Consider the following 18,187-nt stretch of genomic DNA (forward strand, 5'->3'; position numbering starts at 1 on the left):
GGGGGGGGGGGGGGGGGTCACATTTACAGGATCAGAGGAGTCACACATTTATGCAGCCTTCTTCTATTTTTAATCAGCCCAGTTTGATGTCTATTCTTGAGCCACTCCCTGATAGTGAGAAAATGAGTCTTCCTTTCTGGAACAGTGTCTCTTGGCTCCAGGCAGCGTGATGATGGTGACACAAAGGATCTTCTGTGTCACTTGGCTGTGATGCAGCAGAGTGGAGCGCGCCACATGGGTTGCATGGAGTCAGACTCTCCTCCACCCATCTGGTTTGGAGGGGCGCTGTGCTGCGCCCTCATGTCTTCTTGTTATAAAACAATCAGAGAGGATGCATGTGGATTACGGAGTCCATGCAGATATTTCTCACTATGTAAAAAGAGGAAATAGACCTGAAATTGAATTGCCCGTGAACCTCAGTAACAGGAAGCTAATCTCAGACAAAAAGACAAAATAGCCACAACGAATTGCATCATCATGCCATGATTAATGACATGACAGTGTTAAAGCAGCCACACAGTGCGGCCTATTCAGCTATTTATCAGGAGTGTGTTGTTCTTACTGCAGGTTTTTCACACAGGTAAGAGTTATTTCTTCTAATAGCACCATCTGTTGGCAGAAAATGCCCCCATTCTGTCCTGGTGCATGCAGCCTATAGTCCACATGTTCAATAATAAGTGTACGGTCACCAGAATCAAATGTAATGTGTATATGATACCAACACATTAGAGACACCACTGCTTCACTGTGGGCTGTCCTCATTTACTGTGAGCCTCCCTGTATTCCCCTGTAGTGCCAGCCTAATTAGCCAACCACAAGAAGACTCTAACTACATTATTTTAATCATTTTCGGTTAACATTTGAGGAGGAGAGAACACTAGAGAGACTGGAAAATAGATTCTAAATGATTTGAAGGGAGAGCTATGGGTGGGCAGGGGGATGAAATGTTGACACAGAATAGTGAAGCTCCCCTCTACCCCTCTAATCTTCCCAATAACCCCTCCGGGTCCTGTCCCCGGCGCACTGCGGGGACCTGGACTTAATACCAGCTGTGAGTCAAATTAATTAGCTGAACATACCCTGGTCAAAGCCAAAGGAGACCTCAATAGTAGCCTGATTCTGATTGTAGCAGTCCAGCTGCCCCAAGCAAAAATGTGAGGGCAGAAGAGGGCCACAGGGAGTGATTAACTGAAATGATCCGCTGTAGTAATTTATAGTCACTGTAAAAAAAAATAAGAGGCAATTAATCTCACTCTATTCCTCTTGTGATGGGCCTGTATCATCGACCAGGCCTATAGGGATTCAGAGGTCAAATTGTCAAACTATGATTCAACCCAACCACACCTCCGTTTTTCTCCATCGTAAACACATTTTAATCATTGCGCAATAACAGCTGGGTTACTGGTTAATAAAGAATTATTACTTGGAACAGGAAGGGTTGGGTTTTTACATGTATGTGCGTTTTCAGAAGAGCACAAACAGTTGTTAACAGTGTATCTAAGTGGTGATTTAGTGTGAATTAACTCGCTCACTACACAAAGCTAAAACATCTGCTGAAAACTGTATTATTCTTATCTCACCATTACATTTGGGAATATTCACGGGTCTTAGGCACTGTGCCATCACAGATGTTCCTGCCTTACAGTATCAGCGAATTTCAGGAAAACAGGTTAGCTTTGCACTCCTGGATCCCAAAAGAGAAATACAAAGATGAGCATGAGGAGCCTCTTATTATTGTATAATCATACTTGGTTCATTGTATTATTCTATAAAGTGATCTGATTTCTTAATGGGACCTTCGGCGTAAACCCCACCCTGTCAATTTGAGCATTAACATTTTTATTTGGTTTGAGCGTTGGAGGCCACCCTGCTCATTACACTACAGCTCCACTGTGTAAACAGAGAGCAGCATGAAAGGCTGTGAGGGGCCCCTGCATGCCTGTGGGAGTACGGGGCGTACTTCATGGTTTATGCTTGAAAAAGAGCCGTAATCTTCCTGCTAATCTGGGGCTTGGTGTGGAATTCCCCTCGCATGGAGGGTAAAAGCTTTCAGGGGAGCTGACATACACTATGTTGGCTTCTGTTTTAAAAACTGGGCAAGCTACATAAAGATAAAACATGTGACTTAAAAATAATTTTGTACTGATTTATTTCCCCACCTCTCTCAAATTCTACTAATGTAGAATGTTTTGTTGGGGATTTTAAGTAACTATTGCCCCCTACTGCTCTAAATGGGAAATGACTGAATTTACATTCATTCACAATTTAAAATAAAGCCTATAAATTACTTAAACTGTAAAAACCACTCTTGACAGCTACTTATGGCCATCAATAGGTGCTCAGTTCTGTGGGAGGGTCTCAGGAAATACACGTTCAAAAATTTTGACCTACCTGTATGATTGCACGTATTACCCTTGTGCAACAACTAACCACACTCTGTGTAATCATGCATCGCAGAAAATAGGGCAGTTCTCATGAGCAAAAGCAAAAGTAAAAGTAAGTCTCATGTTTCTTGCAGCTTTCTGAGCTCAAAACTTTCAGTGTTTTGCATACAAACACAAACATTTGCAAGGCAAATCATCAAACTCCAACATCCAAATGTACATAATGGTTCAGTCCCTTCCCTCGTCTGTTTGTCAACCAGTGTTGTTGAAGATAAGCAGTCTGTCATGCCTGTGCTTGCGCTTGTCTGCCATCTACCTTCCCAGCCCTACAATTACACAGTGAATTAAACTGCTGATATTAACTAATCTTGATTTATAGTGCATTTAAAAAAACAAGACACACACACAGGTTCACTTTTTAAATATTTTTATACTCCAATCACACACACCAGGACAATGTTGTGTGAGAAAATATTTTTCATAAAAAAAGGGTTTAAAAAGTGCAGAAACGAAGATACATGGATATTCCACACATACAGGTACTGACTTTACATTTTCTATTTCACAGTCCGATTTTCATGCGACATAAGGGTGGAACTCTGATTACAACTGCATGACACAAACTCAGACTTTTTTTCGAATATGCAGGATGTGGATGTCTGGACTACTGAACTCTGGGTCTTGCTTGTCTGAAGGGATCTCCTCACAGCTGAAGTTTTGTTGCAGCAACTAAAAGACACAGTAGACCACCATGACTCACTGTTTGTTGTTTTTTTAGCATTTACAAATGGGACGTACAGTTGGGTTCTTACTTCAAAAAACTGCTGTTCCACTTTTGGGTTGACGCCCTCGGTGCGTTGCTCATAGCAGCAAATAATGCAGGTCTCCGGTCCAGCGAGCAGCTTCAAGCTCTCCACCAGTGGAACAATAGACTGTGGGAAAAGAAATAAGTCACAAAAGGTCAAGTCAATTCTTGCAAACGGTCATGTTTATACTGAAAGGCCTAAGCAGAGCACTATAGTAAATTACCTGCTCATAATAGATGCAGTCTGCCATAAGGACATAATCTGGGTGAGGCATGAACTCAGACACATCTTCACCCCTTTAAGGAGAGAAGAAAATCAAATTGTTAGCATTTGGACATGTCTTAAAATACCTTGAACATGCAGCTTGGATATATGATAATCCAATCAAATAATAGCCTGTGTAAAAAACAAAATATAAGTACAAACCATTTCAGTACCTTGACAGTAATTGAGCCACTACTGATAAGTGCCCGGTTGTCCTGGACGTTGACCAACAGGAGGGTCTGCAAGTCCTCCAGGTCTGTCACAGTAACTTGAGCTCTATGGGATTGAATAACACGTATTTTTAGCGTTATGTTTTTAGTTTTAATCAATAAAAGGGTGTCAATGCCAGCCACTGCATAGCAAGGGAGTACAAGCGAACCAGTCGTTAAACTGGAACCCGTTTGGTGACACAAGAACATGTATTTTAGTGTTTAAAAGCCAGAGTAATATGTGACAAACTAACCAGTGATCTCACCCCAGTGTTGCTGCCATGAGACCAACAACTCCCGTCCCAGCTCCCAACTCCAGCACACTGCTGCCCGCCCACACGTTCACCCCCGAGGACGGATCATAAAACTGTTTCGTCTCTAAATATTTTGCTAGGACGATGGCTGCGTCCCAGACAACACAGCCAACATCTCCCAGATAGCACTGTTTCACTTTTAAGGTACAACCGTCGTTTTTTTCAATTTCTCTCACAAAATAACGACTGTCATCAGCGTCGGCCGCCATGTTGGCCGCCGCAGGAACAAGGAGACAACTTCCGGGATGGGTTTTCCAGAATAAAAGACAGATTGAGTAGAAAACTTGCAAATAATAATATTTAAGAATTCAGTTATTCATTCTGTAAAAGACATGACCAGGCTTTTAGCTGTACTGCAAAACAGTATTTAGATATAAATTGATACAGTTTCTTTTTTTTGTCAAATAACAATTATTATAACAATTATACAAGTATTTTCAGAAAAAAGTCTGCCAGAGGCTACACTTGGGATATCTTCAGAATAAAACACGATGCTTATACTCTAGTTCCTCTTCTGGACAAAACAAACTCTAGGTTAAATGTTTTCCTTGACAGATGAAAGTAAAGGAGCAAAGCAAGTAAGGCCTCAATCCTTATGGTAGCTTCTACAATACAATTTTAAATAGCATAGCATTCTAATATGATGTTGTACTGGCAACTACAACTAATAAAGACATCTAAACAATCACAAAAAAAACGTGGCAATTGTTTTACTGAGGATACTTTCAGTGCATTCAATTAGTTTAGCCTTTGGTCAATTGTTATTTGACTGGATATTGTATATTTCTGTGTGACATAAGCATTGCATTATGCAAACTGATACAGTTTTATTGGTGGTTTGAGGGTTGCTTCATAAATCTACCTACCGTTAAAGCTATTCCATTATTTTGTCTATTCATACATCCCAAAAGGTAACTAGATCAATCATCCAAATTGAATCATACACTACACACACATTTCCACTGTAGTCATTATCCTGTTCAACAATTCCCTGTCTCTGTCTATGTGCCTCCTTAAAGCATTTATCACCAGTAAAAGGTTTTTTATTTCATCCAATCTGGAAAAAAAACCAAGGTTAACATGTGGCTATTAATATGAGACTCCTGAGACTAGTCTGACATTATGTTATTCAGGCGTAAAGCTTATTTTTTTATGAAGCATATAAGCTCATTATCTATGGAAAGGGCACATACACACCTTTACTCTTTAGCAATTATGTTATCTAAATATCTTTTTTGTGTCCTTTTTTTTAATTTTAATTTTTTACCTTTTATATTGTTATGTAGGATCTCCAAGATTTTCGAAATGAGCAGTAAGGTGCAGCTCCCTACTTGAGGAAGAGGGATAACTTACATGCACCATAGACAAAGGGGGTTGTTGGGGGCCCAGAATCAATCAATCAATAAATCTACCCACCATTTATCGCCCAGCACCTCTAGTTTTCTGCTAGGAACCACAATTGTTATCTTATTAACGACTACGACTATAAACCCAATCTATTAACACACAAAAGTGTGACAGACATGCGCAGATGATAGCTGCGGACGTAAGGATCGACGTTCTCATAGTCGCGCGCAAATGTCACTCGTTGTGTGTGGCGGTTTTCTGTAGCTAGCTTCCCGTGTGACTCACAGAGGCCCTTTTCAGCTTTAACTAACACATTCACTGACTTTTACACATGGACACATAAGTTCGGTAATATACGTCCATTAACCTGCCTTTGCGAGGTTTTAAAATGTTCCGCAGCAGCACGGAGGAGGTAACAACCGGCGGTGACAGCCCAGAAGGCGGACAGCTGTGGGGGGTGTCCCCAGTGGACAGGAGCGGACCCAATGAAACTACCTCGTACGGCCCCGCATCAGCTTCCTCCAGTTCATCCTACCAAAGTTTAGATGAAGGCAGTACGAGCTCCAGCCACGGTCCACCACATCCCCCAGTGGCCTCAGGTAATCTTAGGGATAGCTGATAGTTTAGTATCTTTGACCTTCTCCAGCAAGGGTGGGGCCCATTGATAGTATGTATAAGGTGGGGCCCTTATGTTTACAGTCAATGGTGGAACCACACACAATGAAGTTACAAAAATAACATTTTCAATATTAAATTGTCTATTTCAATAGTGGAACATTTGTAAGACTTTAAACCTTGTCTCCTGACACAGACCGTCTCTTCATATTTTGTCTTGACATAGCTCCGCTCCATCACAGCGTCAGGTTGGGCAGGACAAATACATCACTCCTCATGACTACTTCAGACAGCTCCTCCATCCGCAGCCATGGAGGAACACCAGTACTCAGGAGAACTGTGGGGTCACATCCTGCACGGACACCGCTGACTGATCACACCGGTACTCCAGCCCTAACTGTTCCAGTGGGTTTCAACATGGCTGAAGCTGTGTTTCTCATTCTGATTTCTCTGTTTTTGCAGCAACAAGTTGCTCCTCTGCGACCACAACCTCCGGTGCCTCTGTGATTGTGGCAGTTGTTGAAGGCCGCGGTTTGGCCAGGGGAGAAATTGGCATGGCTAGTCTCAACTTGAAATGTCCAGAGCTTGTACTCTCTCAGTTTGCAGACACTGGGACATATGCCAAGGTAACCCACACATTGTCTAAAGCTATAAACTTCATGCTTGATTGACTGTTAATCATAGCCAAATAGCTCTCAAATAGTGGGAACTTCTGTCTCAGTCATGTATTATTGTTCTTAAGGTCATAACCAAGATTCATATCTTGGTGCCGCTGGAAATACTGATGCCAGACACGTCCAGTGAGAAGGGGAAAGGGACAAAACTGTTCAACCTCATCACAGAGAACTTCCCGGTACCAATGCAGAATAGATGTTATAAGTAAAACACACAAAGCATACAAACAAATAACCACTTTCAAAGGTCCAGTGTGTAACATTTAGGAGGTCCTATTGGCAGAAATTATATTGGTATGTTTTCATTAGTGTACATTATATCACCTGAAAATAAAAACTGTTGTGTTTTTGTTACTTTAGAAAGAGCCATTTGTATTTACACACACTGCGGGTCGCCTCCAGTGGGAACCACCATGTTGAACTGCCATTTTCTACAGTAGCTCAGGACAGATAAACCCAAAACTGTCTCTAGATTTGTGTGTTCTGCAGCCCCGTAGTTTCTACCTCATGCTTGGAAGGGGACGGTGAAGCAAGTGAACTGCGATCTGCAACTACACTGCTAGATGCCTCTAAATCCTACACACTGGACCTTTAAAAGCAAAAGTAGCTGATTCATTCACTCTTGGTTAGCACTACTGTGAACTTTATATGTGGTGTCTCACCTATGGCACACTGTGTTCTTGTTAACTATTAGAGTGAAGTAATATGTGCATTTTATTATTATTGGTCAGGGAGTAGCTTTCACTGCTATCCAAAGGAAGTACTTTAATGAGAGGAAAGGACTGGAGTACATTCAGCAGCTGTGTGCTCCAGAATTTGGCACTGTCATCATGGAAGTGCAAGCTAAGTACGCCACTGAGTACAATAATGTATAGAAATTGCTTTACTATAACACTATAGTTTTTTTTTATCACCAAATGTCGTGATTTGTTCAGGTACTATTGCCTAGCAGCGGCAGCTGCTTTGCTGAAATATTTAGAGTTCATCCAGAACTCTGTCTATGCTGCCAAGTCTCTCAAAGTGAGCTTTAAAGGGAGCGAACAGACGGCAATGATTGACTCAGCATCTGCTTCTAACTTGGAGTTGGTGGTCAATAATAGAGACCACAGGTAAGAGGGCCAGACTATGATAGCAATATCTTTGTATGTTGTAGTGCTTGTATAATCACAGGTATTAAGTCTGTCTGTCTCTGCTTATGTGAGTATAGGAGCGAACATAGTCTTTTAGGTGTACTCAACCACACTAAAACACCTGGTGGTGCTAGAAGGTTGCGTTCCAATATTCTGGAGCCTCTGCTTGATGTGGATACCATTAACATACGCTTGGACACCATACAAGAGCTGCTGCAGGATGAGGAGCTCTTCTTTGGCCTGAAGAATGGTCAGCAACAAGAAACACATGTTAAATATTATACTGAGAGTGTAGCACAGTAATTGAATATATGTTCTTTTGCACTCTTCAGCCATAGGCCACTTCCTTGACATTGACCAGCTGCTCTCTGTTCTGGTCCAAATCCCAAAACAAGAAACAGTACGTACAGTACTTTCATTGCCCATGATTGTATTGGAAGGTTACACTGCAATGGAATGTCTTGTCATGAAGTGGATTCATGTGTGTGTTTTAAAATGCTTAACTAAATGCCAGAAATTGCACATGCACATGTGAAATGTTGGTCTGTCTTTCTCTTTTCATGCCGTTTTCAGTACTGTTACTGTGTTTCTACAGGTTCAAGTTGCTGAAGCAAAAATTACACATGTCATTCAACTGAAACACACATTGGATCTGGTGCCACGCTTAAGGGTCTGTGTTCGTTTATATACATAAAATGAGTTTAAATTAATCCTACAACTTTTGTGTTGGAATTATAATTAAGCTTTTAACCCCACAAAAAAGTATTGCTATTTAGTTACAAGTCAAACAGTAAATCATTTAAACATTATACTTTATGAACAGATGGTGTTGAAGAACTGCAAGACAGCTCTGCTCAAGGCCTACAGCACCTCACTGGAAGACAACAGGTACTAAGCCTTGTGCTTGTGTAAGATGTACTATTGTGTGCTGTCTACAGACTTCTTCCACTGTACAGTATATATTTGTGTCCCCCTCAGGTTTGACATGATCCTCGAGCAGATCAAGACAGTGATTAATGATGACACCACCTACCTGAAGGGGAGTCTCAACATGCGCACCCAGAAGTGTTATGCTGTCCGCCCCAACATCAACGAGTTCCTCGACATTGCACGCAGGGCTTACACCGAGATAGTGGACGACATTGCAGGTGTTTGTTCTGGCTGTTCAGTTCATAACTTCGGTTTACAATGTTTGCATTAAATATTTATACCCCAAAGCTGAGTGGCATTCTGTTTCACAGGGCTAGTCAACCAGATGGGGGAAAAATATGGTTTGCCAATGCGTACCAGCTTCAACTCAGCTCGAGGTTTCTTCATCCAGATGAGGCTTGAAGGAGTGGCCTTGCCTGAAGGGAAACTCCCCTCAGAGTTTATCAAGGTATTGTCCACTAAAGGCAGGGCTGGTAAGAACATTGCAAGCTATCAGACTAATTAAGAAAACAGGATAACTCAACATCAGCTGTGAATGAAGGAAGTGAAATAAAGTTAAAATGAAAGCTGGGTTTCAACATCTTCCTCCTCAGGTAACCAAGCACAGGAGCAACTATGGCTTCACTACTGCAGACCTGATGAAGATGAATGACCGCTGTGATGAGGCCCTGAGGGAGATCTTTCACATGTCCTATGTGTGAGGAAATCACAATCCTATGACTTACAAACATGCATAGTAATGTGTTTTATGCACTTAGTCACACTGTACTGAATACTGAAAAAAAGATTGCTTTGTACAAGGGCTGTCCTTGACTAAAGAGGGTTTTTGCTGAGTAATCATGGGATTTCTTTGGGTAATTAGTTGATTTAATCTGTCGAATTGTTTCTTTGGAATTCTTTTCATTCCACAGATGAATATGATTATGCAAAAGTGTGCCTTCAAAGCTTATCTTAAAATATTGTTTTGATACCAGAGATGTGACTATTATTTTACTGTAATGACTTTCCCAGATAAAAGGCCACAAAAATAATTTCTTAGCTGACAAAGACTTTAACAACCAATTAGTCAACTCATTCATTAAAAGGGGGGCACTGCAAGTTTGTACATTTCTCTATCTAAGCAAGTTTTCATCTCATTAACAGTTGAGTTAGATCAATTTATTTTGTGCTACGTCATGTCCACTAGAGGTTGCTGTTTGTTAGATATTTTTTTCCTCCAGTGCTTTGCAGCATCTAACCTGTCTCCACACAGGGTGATATGTCAACTGCTGAGCACTGTCCATGAGCACATTCACTGCCTTTACAAGCTCTCTGATGCTGTATCCATGCTGGACATGTTGCTGTCACTGGCCAATGCATGCACCATCTCAGACTATGGTAAGTATGAATCCCGGTTGATATATAATCTCATGTCAGACTGTCAAATGAATCTAGAAAAGTCTGATGTTGTCTGAGGGAGGGCTGTATGGACATAAGGCAGCACCCAGCCAACGTCACACATCACAGCAAGAAACTGGCCCTCTGAGCTGTCAGCTCTGTTTGCCTCATCTTTTTTTTTTTTTTCCCTTCTTGCGAGGGTCGTGGGCAGCGGCAGCCTGGTCAGCCACGTGGGTGGTGAGCGCTGGCCCTCAGCTGTCTGAAAGTGTAGCTCCATAGACATGTGCTGAGTGCCTGCCCCCTTATATCCCAGCCAGCTTGTACTCAGATTACCCTTGTTACATAAGTGTGCACGGGTGCGCTGCATTTACTGAGACAAATCTCCCCAGCAGAGGAGCTAGCTGGCTATAACCACTGCACACGCTTCTCTCAGAAATCTGTTTTTTAATTACATTGTAATACAGCTTTCAGTTCACCTATCAGCAATTTATTACATAAGAATTGAATTAAAAGTCATATACCTGTCTTTTGGTATGAAATGTACACAGTATTGGTAATCACTGAGTGACGGTTTACTGGCTATGTAGGTTTGTAACAAAATAGCCAAATAAACTCAAACAGTGTAGCTGTATTTAAATGCGTCATCCCATGGAAATGCACAAAAGTGAGTTACCATACAAACAAAATACCAACAAACTGAGGTATTTTTAAGTGTTGTTTTTTTCTGCTGTGTCTGCCAGTGCGCCCAGAGTTCACAGACACACTGGCCATCAAGCAGGGTCGTCACCCCATTCTGGAGCGAATGGCTGGACAGCGGCCTGTATCGAACAATAGCTACATCTCCGAGGGCAGCAACTTTGTCATCATCACTGGGCCCAACATGAGCGGCAAATCCACCTACCTCAAACAGGTGGCACTGTGTCAGATCATGGCTCAGATAGGTCAGCAAAACTGTTCAGCATCACATGAATTTGGAGTCCAAAGCTGCGTAGTGCTATGTTTTGATTTGACTTGATATTTCGAGTTAAGCCCTTGCATTATTGTTCCAGGCTCTTTTGTCCCTGCGGAGTATGCCTCTGTTCGTGTTGCTGATCAGATTTTCACCAGAATTGGTGTGGATGATGATTTTGAAACTAACTCTTCCACCTTCATGTTGGAAATGAAAGAGGTATATCCATTACACATGCTCACATTCATTGGCTACATTTATGAGGGGAAAACAAACATTAAACTGTCATTGACTGCATATTTTCTCCCCAAAGATCTCTTACATAATCCACAACGTAAGTGACAGGTCCCTGATCATAATAGATGAGTTGGGGCGTGGTACCAGTGCTGAGGAAGGCATCGGCATCTGTCACTCAGTTTGTGAGGTGCTCCTTGGCCTCAAGGTAGACTATGCTCCAATACAGTCCTGCACTGCCACTCCTTTCTGTTCAATGAAAACCAGATTAATCAGATTCCTATGCTTTGTATTAATCATTTACCTTATAATTATGGTACACCTCTTAGGTCAACAGTAAAGTAGTAAAATAAATACAAGAACAGCGCACATTTGCCAGTGGTTGAATCTTGAAGGTCTGTGTTGTTACCTTTCTGCAGGCGTTCACCCTGTTTGCCACACACTTTCTTGAGCTGTGCCAACTAGAGTCTCTTTATCCTAATGTGGAGAACCAGCACATGGAGGTTCAGCACACACGCAGCGGTGACACGGGTGCTGAGGGTGTGGTGTACACATACTTGCTGAATCGAGGATGCTCTGAAGAAAGTCACTATGGTATGGAGTCTGTGGAATCTGACGTGAATACAATCCTGTTGAAATTGGACATGAAAATTGTTGCAGAGCTTGTTTTTGCTCCTCTAGGTCTGAGAGCAGCAGAAATGACTGCACTTCCTTCAAACATAATCCAAGAGGCAAAGAAAATGGCCTCCAAAGTTAGCCAGCACCTTTTGGTATGGTTCACAAACATCAGATTTTGCTTTAGTCAGAACAGAACATTTTAGCTAGTCCCATATTGTGTGCAACAGTAAAACAAACCTTTGTTTACAAGAGACCAATATTAGACCCTCTGAGAGTCAAATGTGCCGTTGCCTCTCATAACAGATAGCACAAATATTGTTGTGTCCCATAAATAATCCTGGTTTATATCAGAGAAGTGCTGGATGAAAAGACAAGACCCATGGTGTGGTTTATTATTGCTCTAGGCCAAACATCACAGTGATCCAGAAACACAGAGGCAGAGAGCTGTGTACCACCTTGCTACCCGCCTCCTCCAGGCTGCCAGGAACTCCAGACTGGACCCAGACAGCTTGCGTATGTATCTGAAGGGCCTGAAGAAGCAGTATGAGGCAGAGCTGCAGGCAGCAGGGCAGCCAGCGTCCATTGATACAGAGGAGGAATGACTGACTCAGCCTTAGTGGGGAGGGGCAGTGATATACTGATCAGTGTCTGATGGGCCTTACTGGGCATATTGTTATTTCTAGCTTAGCTTATTTGACAATAAATTAATTTCTTTAAATTCCAGTGTTCATTGTTTTTTGTTAACATAATATCTTAATTTTGGAAATGTCATGTAAATAATGAGTCAAAATATGTGATAAATCCCTGAAGAAACACTCTGTTGACACCATTAGAAATGAAAATAAGATAAATGTGTTTAAATAATAAATACCACATATATACAAGAAGTCCTAAAAGAAATATGAAAGTACTTCTTGTACTCATGTGTCTTATGGACTTGGGGGAAGTGCAATGACCACTCCCCTCTTTGCTTTTGTTGATCGAGTGTTTTAAGTCGCAGGGCTGACTCAAAAAGGCGGGGCACTGTCTCGTCTCGCTTTATTTAATAACGGCTCCGGACGGTGTGCCGCGAGTAGCAAAACAAGCGTCCCCAGCAGCCTGCCTATGACCCGCCCCCGCGAACCAGAAACAGGAGATAGTCTGACGGATAGCGCAGAAGAAAGCCAGGCTGGAGCTGCCCCGGGAAGTCAGGAGTCTGCCAGAGTCAACGCAGAACAACGCCATTTCACCACTTGCTAAGGGAACAGCACACTGAAGCTACAGGTATGCTGTGAGCGGCTGTTTTCGGCGATACTATGTTTATTTTTTGTCCAAAAAAAAAGCCGCTAGCCCCGGTCTTAGAGCAGCTAAGCTCTTTACCCAGGCCTGGGAACGGCCCTCAGGACTGGATCGGAAGATTGAAGCAGCAGACCGGGTCAGAGATTTCAGGAGAGAGGGAGGCTGGGTCACCAGCAGCACTAGGCCCGTGGGGGCAGAGGTCCACGCCTCCAGACGCGCTGAGGGTGAAACAGAAACAAACTTTGGTGTTCCTGTTCGCACTTTAGCCGGTCAGTTTTATCGATGAATACTTCCTCTGTACTAATAATTGGACTGGCCGGCCGACGGTAGTTAGTACCTGCCTCACGTTAGTTGGCTAGCGTTACTGTTAGCTAGCTCATTCATAGAGCTGAGCTGTAGCACTCAGTGGGGCCAACTTCAGTGGCGACAAGCCTCTTGTGTGGATTTAACTATTAAAGGAACTACTTGTAGCCACGGTCAGGGTACTACTGAGCCCCCACTGTTAAAATAAACACTTTCTTTTTGCTAGTCATGTTGGTGAAGTGAGCTGGACGTCGACATGTGTCCCTCTTCTTTCTCGTTTTATGGCTGATTTTATTTTAACGTGTGGCTTATGAGCTGAGTTAGCAAGAGCGATTGACGCCGGATCAGTTCTGCTTTTCCTTTGATTACAGGCTGTATCATCAAGGCTGGCTGTATCGTCATTTCTTGGTGTGAGAACAGCTGCCATTGCGTATCTTGGTTCAGTAGTCTGAACAAGGCCGACGATCAGACATGACCTAGCCTGCTGGGACATTTGGTTCTCAACCATAGTCAGCTGCTCATGTTAAATAGTTAGCTGACTTACTGGATATCACCTTTAAAGACAAGTCGATGTGTTGTAACTTATTTCTGGTATATAAAAACGACATGTGTTTGTAACCCTACTACATTTGCAATGAGGTGGTGACTGAAGACATGATTATGTATGACTGTAACTGGCCCCACTTTTAGAAAGTAAGGCTTTATAGTACATTAATGTATTCCTGAGTTTCCCCCTCTCTTGTGGTTCTGTGTCAGTTCTATCTTGGTGGCATCTTTGACAGTTTTCCTGGAGGTCTATCTGTAGATAAGCTTTAATCTAGGGTGTCTTGATTCAGTATGTACTGTGGTCTCAGGTTCCCTTGTTACAACCTGATTAGGAAGAGCACTGATACATTCTTTTAACCTATTTGTTAATGTTTTCCAGTATTGTCGGATGCCCCACTCTGTACTTTGCTACTTTCTGGTTAGTTTATTGCCTGATAATGGTGAATTATCAGTTTGTAATCAGTACAGTTTAACCATTCAGACACAACCCTCTTCCAATTGTCCTACTTATCACTCTAAAGTAGATTATTTTTAATTACGTGTAATCACTGAAACTTTCTGGACAACAGGTACCGTCATTAGAGAGTAAATAGTTCTATAATCTGAAAGTGGTCCCAATGTAATGCAAGGGAATAGACTGCTAGTATAGCTTTTAATTCTAAAGTTAATGTGTCACACAGCTGTCAAACAATCTCCAAGTTTAGTAACCTTTGCACTTATATAGCTTATACAGTTAGTTATAAACAAATCTTACCACTTGATATAAATGTTGTATCATTCTAACATTTTCAGCCATTTTGCCAAGCACCAGCACTAGCACTCACTCCAGGAAAACACTGGTTACATTTGTTGTAAATTACACTTGAGCTCGATGTGGAATATAGAAATTGTTCACCTGAAGAGCTCGGTCATTAGTGTTTTCCTCCGTCATTGATGTGCTTCTTAGGAAATTGTTTCCATCTGAAAGATGCTAAGAGTGGAGTGCAGCATGGCCTGGTTTTCAAGTACCGTCTGCACTGCTTTTGGGGCCTGATATTTATCAGGAGTTCCCTCTCTATGTCCAGGCCTGCCAAATCAGGAGGCCTGGACAGCCAAGTGGCTAGATTCCGGGGAGCCAACAGCCCGAGAGGGCTTTGTCCTCGGGGCTCATTTTGATGCTGGTACAAGGCTCGGGCTGTATAAGGAAACTCATGCACCTTCCACTCTGAGGCCTGGGACTGAAAGAAAGCAAGCAGGCTTCAAACTCTTACACCACTTACTCCACCCATTCTTAATATGCCAGGAACCAATGTTGCTTTAAGACTTATTTCACACTTTAGTTTTTTTCTGACGTGGGAGTGCCCTGGAACATGCAATGAATGTGACATGAAAAACAATTTCCTGATTTGTAGCCACTGAATGTTAGGAGTTAAAACCTTGTTAGCCAGTTCACCCGTGGTGTTTATCTAGTACATTCTGTACTATGGCTTCTTTATGTCCTTCGTCTTATTTTATTTTGCATAATCTCCAGGCCACTGAAAGGCTTTATTTGTATCTTGCTTATTAGCCTTAGTTTGTGGTTTCAAAAAGAAAAGTAAAGGCTAATATGTTCAGATGATGGTATAGTTCAGCAACTAATTTTTTTATGTGTGCCTTTTCCTCAGCTGTGAGTCCTATCTGAGAGTCTGGAGTCAGACACATTATAGGAATATAATAGGAGTAATATAAAGTATAAGGCAAACATGCCTTTATATGTTATATAATGAAAACTGTTAACAAATTGGTTAAGCAAAAAACTCATATCATACTTTTTTTGTTTTATGCTCTATGCTTGGAGGAAAAGTTTAATGCTTGAAAGGCAAAATAATTTTTCAGAACGAGTCAAATATTAAAGCAGCTACAAGGAACTTTAATTTTGTGTTGATCCTGTTGGCCCCTGTGGACACAAGCAGTAGTGTTTCCAGAGCCTCGACTCCGACCTGGTGGCAGGCATTAAGAATAACTATGTAGAAATTGTCAGCTTCTCACTCTTGTTTGTAGGTCATATAGAGGCATCGGTATTCAATGGAGACTACTTAAAAACCAGTTTAAACATTATAACAGGCCTGGTGCTTTTTGTGCGTGTTGTGGAATATGTGTTGGGAGGTTTTGGAGGTGCGACTGAAACAGGGTCAGCGGTACACTATAGGACTAAGCCTGCCAGTCCTCAGAAAGCCCTGCCGTGGAAAGTTATTCTTAAATGTATTATCATGGGTAATCTGCTTAATCCAAATTACTAAAGAGGTCTGCTCTACGACGCTGACTCCTACGCTATATTACTGCCACAGATCTTGGGTGTAGGATGGGATTGTGTTGCACACCAGGTCACGTCGCTCATTGTCGAATGACAACACAATGCTGCTGTCATCAGCCAGGGCTTAACTTGTTACTGTTTTTTAAGTTTGCACAAGGTATTGCGAGACATACTTTCCTATGTTTGGAAAGAATTGTATTTACTTTATCAGAATTGGTAGCGCTATTATTGACAAAATTGCAGCACTGCCTCAGTGATTGTCACATCAAACGTGCCATCTAGGATGTAATCAAGTTGATTAAACGGAAAAACACATGTGCTAAAAAATGTATTTAATATAAAAAAGATAGAAATAAGAGCATAAAAGAGGAAAATCAGGGAAAACTGCCTACACCAACAGCTGAAAATATATCTAGAAATATATATTTTGTGATAGTGTTTTGTTAAAATTTCCAGTGTTGTTGGACATTTCTTCTAATCAGCTTACTTGGCTGAGAAACTGCATTGATTGATATTCATATGTCTAAACTATGAGTAACTGTTACTGTTGCTAACTGTTGCTATGACAAATAAGGCCACCTCATCTTAACAGCCATTTGCAACCATTTCCTCAGTGTCACTTATGCGGAAAAATCACAATATTGCTTACAGTTTCGTTTTAGGGTTTCAGTTTAGCTTCTAGCGAGCATTACGTCTCAAATTATTATTGCTTTATCTGCGTTGATTCCACCCCAGTTCTCTCTCTGCATAGCCTTGGGGAGACAACACATAGTTCCTAAGAATATCTTTGGCATGTACTAAACTGGTGAAGTCTCAGGACCTCTTGACTCTGTAAACTCTGCCTGCGATGGAAGAGAAACCTCTTCTCCCTGGGCTTGAAGTAGGCAGGGGCCAAACCGCAGCTGCAGCAGACCTCACAGGGGTGACACTTGCATGTGGGTGTATTTTTGCCTCTTGCAAATCCATCCTGATATGAGTTTAGAATACCGCCGTGTCGTCGTTGTGGGGGCTGAAGAAGGGAAGTGAGTAAATGAGACAGTGAGTGAGCCATCTTCTTTTTAGCCTAGTTGTCTCTCTGATGTTCTTGACCTATTTTATCCCCTCTTAAGCCAATGTGACTGAAGTTGGTGGCTTTTATTGTCCTTTAGTAACCTTCCATGCTTACCACCATGTTTCAAGTAGATATACCTCATTCTCTATGAACCTGTATAAAGGTGTTGAGAGGCTGTTAAGCTGTGTAGCTGGGGTAGTGTTATCTAATTGGATCATATCACCTAGAGAGGACAAAGTGTCGCTAAGAGCCCTCTCTGCACTATTGATGTACCAGCACCTGCTTTGCAGCCATGACCAGTTGTGTTGTTGGTATAAACCTTGTTACCTGAATGTCACACATACAGTCTGTGTGTGAAATATTGGCAGATACATATCATGATGTTAAATGCTCCCGTATTTTTCCATGTCTTTCTCCTCTCCAGAATGGCGGTGGATATCTATGACTCTCAGTACCTGCTCATCCTGGCCCCTTCCCTGGTCATTGCCCTCATGTTCCTCTTCTTCTGGCTCTTCATGAAGGAAACCTCCTACGATGAGGTGCTGGCCAGGCAGAAACGTGACCTCAAGCTGCCGCCATCCAGGCCAGACACCCGTAAGAAGAACGAAAAGAAGAAGAGCAAGAAGAAGGAGAGTGCCAGCGGCGGAGGTAGCGGAGGTGGAGGGGAGTCGGAAGAGGATCTTCGTGATTTTGACGTAGCCGACGGTGCCAACAGCTCCACTCTGGAGGTGGAGGAGGAACCTGCGCCAGTGGTTACACCAGATCCTGCCCCACTAACACCTACTGCCTATGTGCCTGTATCCGTGTCACCAGAGGCTCCTGCTGGTCTGAGGGAGAGAAAGAAGAAGGAGAAAAAGGCTGCCAAAGCTGCTGCTGCTGCTGCTGC

General features: G+C 42.2%; 3 protein-coding genes across 6 annotated transcripts in view; 2 read left to right on the top strand and 1 right to left on the bottom strand.

The window, feature by feature from the left end:
* Positions 1-2,794: 2,794 nt before the first annotated feature.
* Positions 2,795-4,202, bottom strand: vcpkmt (valosin containing protein lysine (K) methyltransferase). The gene is made up of 5 exons (XM_035674731.1): positions 3,930-4,202; positions 3,617-3,730; positions 3,414-3,486; positions 3,197-3,316; positions 2,795-3,113 (listed from the first exon to the last, which is right to left on the bottom strand). Exons 1-5 carry the CDS (start codon positions 4,184-4,186, stop codon positions 3,009-3,011), a joined length of 669 nt encoding a protein of 222 aa, XP_035530624.1. The 5' UTR covers positions 4,187-4,202; the 3' UTR covers positions 2,795-3,008.
* A 1,169-nt stretch (positions 4,203-5,371) lies between these two features.
* On the top strand, positions 5,372-12,544 carry msh4 (mutS homolog 4). Its single transcript, XM_035674732.1, has 20 exons — positions 5,372-5,923; positions 6,166-6,321; positions 6,402-6,565; positions 6,682-6,792; positions 7,345-7,460; positions 7,549-7,722; positions 7,821-7,993; positions 8,076-8,143; positions 8,339-8,413; positions 8,567-8,631; positions 8,722-8,891; positions 8,985-9,121; positions 9,267-9,370; positions 9,926-10,050; positions 10,791-10,991; positions 11,100-11,218; positions 11,313-11,441; positions 11,653-11,827; positions 11,915-12,003; positions 12,256-12,544. The coding sequence occupies exons 1-20, from the start codon at positions 5,713-5,715 to the stop codon at positions 12,451-12,453; spliced, it is 2,760 nt and encodes a 919-aa protein (XP_035530625.1). The 5' UTR covers positions 5,372-5,712; the 3' UTR covers positions 12,454-12,544.
* A 411-nt stretch (positions 12,545-12,955) lies between these two features.
* Positions 12,956-18,187, top strand: part of ktn1 (kinectin 1) — an 18,618-nt gene continuing 13,386 nt past the window's right edge. For all 4 annotated transcript variants that reach the window (XM_035673590.1, XM_035673592.1, XM_035673593.1 and 1 more), the window contains exons 1-2: positions 12,956-13,114; positions 17,726-18,187. In XM_035673590.1, coding sequence (XP_035529483.1) covers positions 17,727-18,187 — 461 coding nt within the window. In that variant the 5' untranslated portion in view covers positions 12,956-13,114; position 17,726. The remainder of the gene's footprint in view (positions 13,115-17,725) is intronic.

This window comes from Morone saxatilis, unplaced genomic scaffold, assembly GCF_004916995.1.
Source record: "Morone saxatilis isolate NCDOM2014 unplaced genomic scaffold, NCSU_SB_2.0 Contig3, whole genome shotgun sequence".
In the NCBI taxonomy this organism is placed as follows: domain Eukaryota; kingdom Metazoa; phylum Chordata; class Actinopteri; family Moronidae; genus Morone; species Morone saxatilis.

Bases quoted from the DNA above. Each gene is read 5' to 3' on its own strand.
- vcpkmt (XM_035674731.1), bottom strand. From the start codon at position 4,186: ATGGCGGCCGACGCTGATGACAGTCGTTATTTTGTGAGAGAAATTGAA. The intron at 3,487-3,616 runs GTTTGTACTTAT...CTCTCCTTAAAG, and splicing joins ACTGTCAAGGTACTGAAATG to GGGTGAAGATGTGTCTGAGT. The intron at 3,114-3,196 runs GTAAGAACCCAA...TGTGTCTTTTAG, and splicing joins TGGAACAGCAGTTTTTTGAA to TTGCTGCAACAAAACTTCAG.
- msh4 (XM_035674732.1), top strand. From the start codon at position 5,713: ATGTTCCGCAGCAGCACGGAGGAGGTAACAACCGGCGGTGACAGCCCA. The intron at 8,632-8,721 runs GTACTAAGCCTT...TGTCCCCCTCAG, and splicing joins ACCTCACTGGAAGACAACAG to GTTTGACATGATCCTCGAGC. The intron at 10,051-10,790 runs GTAAGTATGAAT...TGTGTCTGCCAG, and splicing joins ATGCACCATCTCAGACTATG to TGCGCCCAGAGTTCACAGAC.